Source organism: Mus pahari, unplaced genomic scaffold, assembly GCF_900095145.1.
Source record: "Mus pahari unplaced genomic scaffold, PAHARI_EIJ_v1.1 scaffold_12045_1, whole genome shotgun sequence".
Classification (NCBI taxonomy): Eukaryota; Metazoa; Chordata; class Mammalia; order Rodentia; family Muridae; genus Mus; species Mus pahari.
Window position 1 is genome coordinate 10,188 of NW_018392715.1, and position 2,916 is coordinate 13,103.

Sequence of the window (2,916 nt, forward strand, 5' to 3'; positions counted from 1 at the left end):
AGACCTAAGACTCAATAAACACACAAACACACAGAAAGGCAGAGACAAAGAGAGACACAAACACTGAGGGGGGAGACAGAGAGCAGGAGAGGGAGATTTAAAACTCACTACAGATCTATATTATCTTCTATAAAACAAATATTGAATCCTAGAGAAAAATATGGTAGAAACACAAGTTTCCAACATAGTAGAAGGGTTAATTTAGGAGAAATTGAAACTAAAATCTAAACTGTATCTATAATTGTATTTACCATTATGAAGGGTAAATAACTTCTAGTACTTCTTTACAGATCAACTTAAACTACAAAACAACCTCCAGCAGAAATGTCAGGGTACATAGAAGCCACAGGGTGGGGATACACACATGTCAGTGTTCACAACTTCTGCCACAAGTGGACCATTAGCAACTTTTCATTTTGCATGGATGGAAGTAGGGAAAAGATTACAAGCCCAAACTTCTCAGTGGAGGTCAGTGACAAAGTAGAATGGTGTTTGAGGGTACACCCAAATGGAATTGATGAAGAAAGCAAAGATTACCTGTCAATTTACCTGGGGTTACTCCACTGTCAAAGAGCCCAGTTTGGGCAAAGTACGAGTTCTGGATCATAAATTCCCAAGGAAAGAATTATCTAAGTATGAAGAGCACAAATGTCCTTAGGTTTCAAAAAAACCAATACAGTGGATTCAAAAAGTTTATCTTACGAGATTTCCTCCTCTCCAATCCACCTTGGCTCCTCCCTGAAGACCAGCTTACCCTCTGCTGCAAGGTGAGCATAGTAGGAGCCTTCTTTAACACACCTGGACAGAACATAACACCTGCAATCACAGATCCAAGACACATGTTGGCAGATGGCCTAGGCGAGCTGTGGGAGAATTCCCTGCTCACAGTCTGCTGCCTATTTGTAGCTGGCCAAAAATTCAGGGCTCACAAGGCCATCCTAGCAGCTCCCTCTCCAGTTTTCAGAGCCATGTTTGAACATGAAATGAAGGAGAGACTAACAAACCGTGTTGAAATCGAAGACCTGGATCCCGAAGTCTTCAAGGAGATGATGGGCTTCATTTACACTGGGAAGGTGCCAAACCTCCACAGTCACACCATGGCCTGTGATGTGCTGGCAGCTGCTGACAGGTATGGCATGGAGGCCTTGATGGTCATATGTGAGGATGCCCTCTCCAGGAACCTCTCTGTGGAGAAAGCTTCACACACTCTCATCCTGGCTGACTTCCATTGCAGAAAGCATCTGAAGACTAAGGCCCTGGATTTCATTGCACGTCATGCTTCTGAGGTCTCTGAGACCTCAGAGTGGAAGTCCATGGAGGAGTCACATCCCCACTTGGTGGCTGAAGCATTCCACTTCCTGGCTTCTGCACAGTTTTCTTGGAACCCTCACTCAAACACCTAAAATGAGTTTAGGGGATGGACAGCTATAACCAACATCTGTCTTCCAACAGCTGTAACCAGTGTTGTTACCACTGATTTCTGGCTAGAGTACAGTATTGCTGGAACATTTATAGTGAATCTGGGACAAGGCAGCATGGTGGCTCAGGATTTAAAACAGCTGTTACATGTTCAAATCGTGGGTGGGGGATGGGCAGCACTGGAGTCTGGGACAAGCTCCTTGGCATCTACTCTGTTAATGTTCTCGTATGATTTTTGTCTGGAGACTTGGAAACTGGGGTTTAATTTAGGTTCTGGCCCTAAGCTTAGACAAACCCAAGTTTCTTCAAAGAAACTTGTCTGCATTGGACTATGTAAAGAGATGACTGGGGCCCAGAGCAAAAGATAAATCAACCACAAATTTTAAGTCTTAGAGAAGGAAAGGATAATGAAGAGTTTTATTGTTTTTTAAAGATTCAGTTTGTGGGAACTCAGCTGCAGAAGCAGTTACAGCTCACTCAGAGAACTCTGTGTGGTCAAGTTCTCAGCACACAGGAAAGTTTTTCAACCACCTCTAACAGGTGATCCAGAGGATCTGCGGCCCTCCTCTGCTCTCCATTGCTACAAACAGCTCTGTAGACAAAACCTTAACCAAATACAATATAATATGAATAAAACTTTTGAAAACAGTCTTTGGATTCTAGAGATGTTTATGTTCAGAGCAGTCACAGGTAGTCCAATAAGTCCTGCTCACCTCTGGATATTTGTGCAGAACCCTCACTGTCCTACCAGTATTAGAAACCCTTTAACTTTTTCTTGCCATTTAGTGTTGACAAATGAGAACTCTACCATCATGCTCTTATGACGGCTGGGAAGAGCAGACCAAAGTGGAGAGCGTCTACTCCTTCTGGGAGAGAGGTGTTTGTGTTTCNACACATGTAAAAATCTTTTATATGTCTTGAAACCACTAGAAGGGGTGGGTGCCTTACAGGTTCACACTCCCTAGGTCAGGAAATCTCAATCTTCCATATGCTGTGCCCCCTTTGTACAGTTCTNCATGTTGTTGTCAACCAGAACCATTTTGTGGCTACTTCATAACTATAGTGATGCTACTGTTGTGAGTCATGTTATAAATAGCTGATATATATACAGGATATGTGATATGCACCCCCTACAAATGGGTCATCAGACTGCCCAAGGGATAGGGACCCAGAAGTTAAGAACTCACTGTAGCCATCCTTTCTGTGTGCCTACAATTTCTGTGAGTCCCACAGACAATTCCATTTTTTTTTTAAAAAAAGATAGCATTTGTCTAATAATTCCTTAATTCAGTAGCTGCACTAGTATTACTTTCTTCCTCTAGAGGCTCAAGTTTGTTTCATTTCAAAACACCACTCTTGAAGACAAATTCTTCTCAAAAAAAAAAAAACAAAAAACCTTAATATTATTAAGTCTTAGAAAGAGGGGGCAAAATGTCAAAAGACAAAAGAGGAGATAGTCCTATTAGCCTTATGTAACTTAGTTTGAATTGGAATTAA

The 2,916-nt window shown here is 42.0% G+C and overlaps 1 protein-coding gene across 1 annotated transcript in view; it reads left to right on the plus strand.

Moving 5' to 3' along the window:
* The window catches only part of LOC110315153 (TD and POZ domain-containing protein 5-like), a 2,939-nt gene extending 1,140 nt beyond the window's left edge, over window positions 1-1,799 (plus strand). Inside the window, exon 2 of the mRNA XM_021189284.1 lies at window positions 291-1,799. Coding sequence (XP_021044943.1) covers window positions 636-1,403 — 768 coding nt within the window. The 5' untranslated portion in view covers window positions 291-635 and the 3' untranslated portion in view covers window positions 1,404-1,799. The remainder of the gene's footprint in view (window positions 1-290) is intronic.
* Window positions 1,800-2,916: the final 1,117 nt, after the last annotated feature.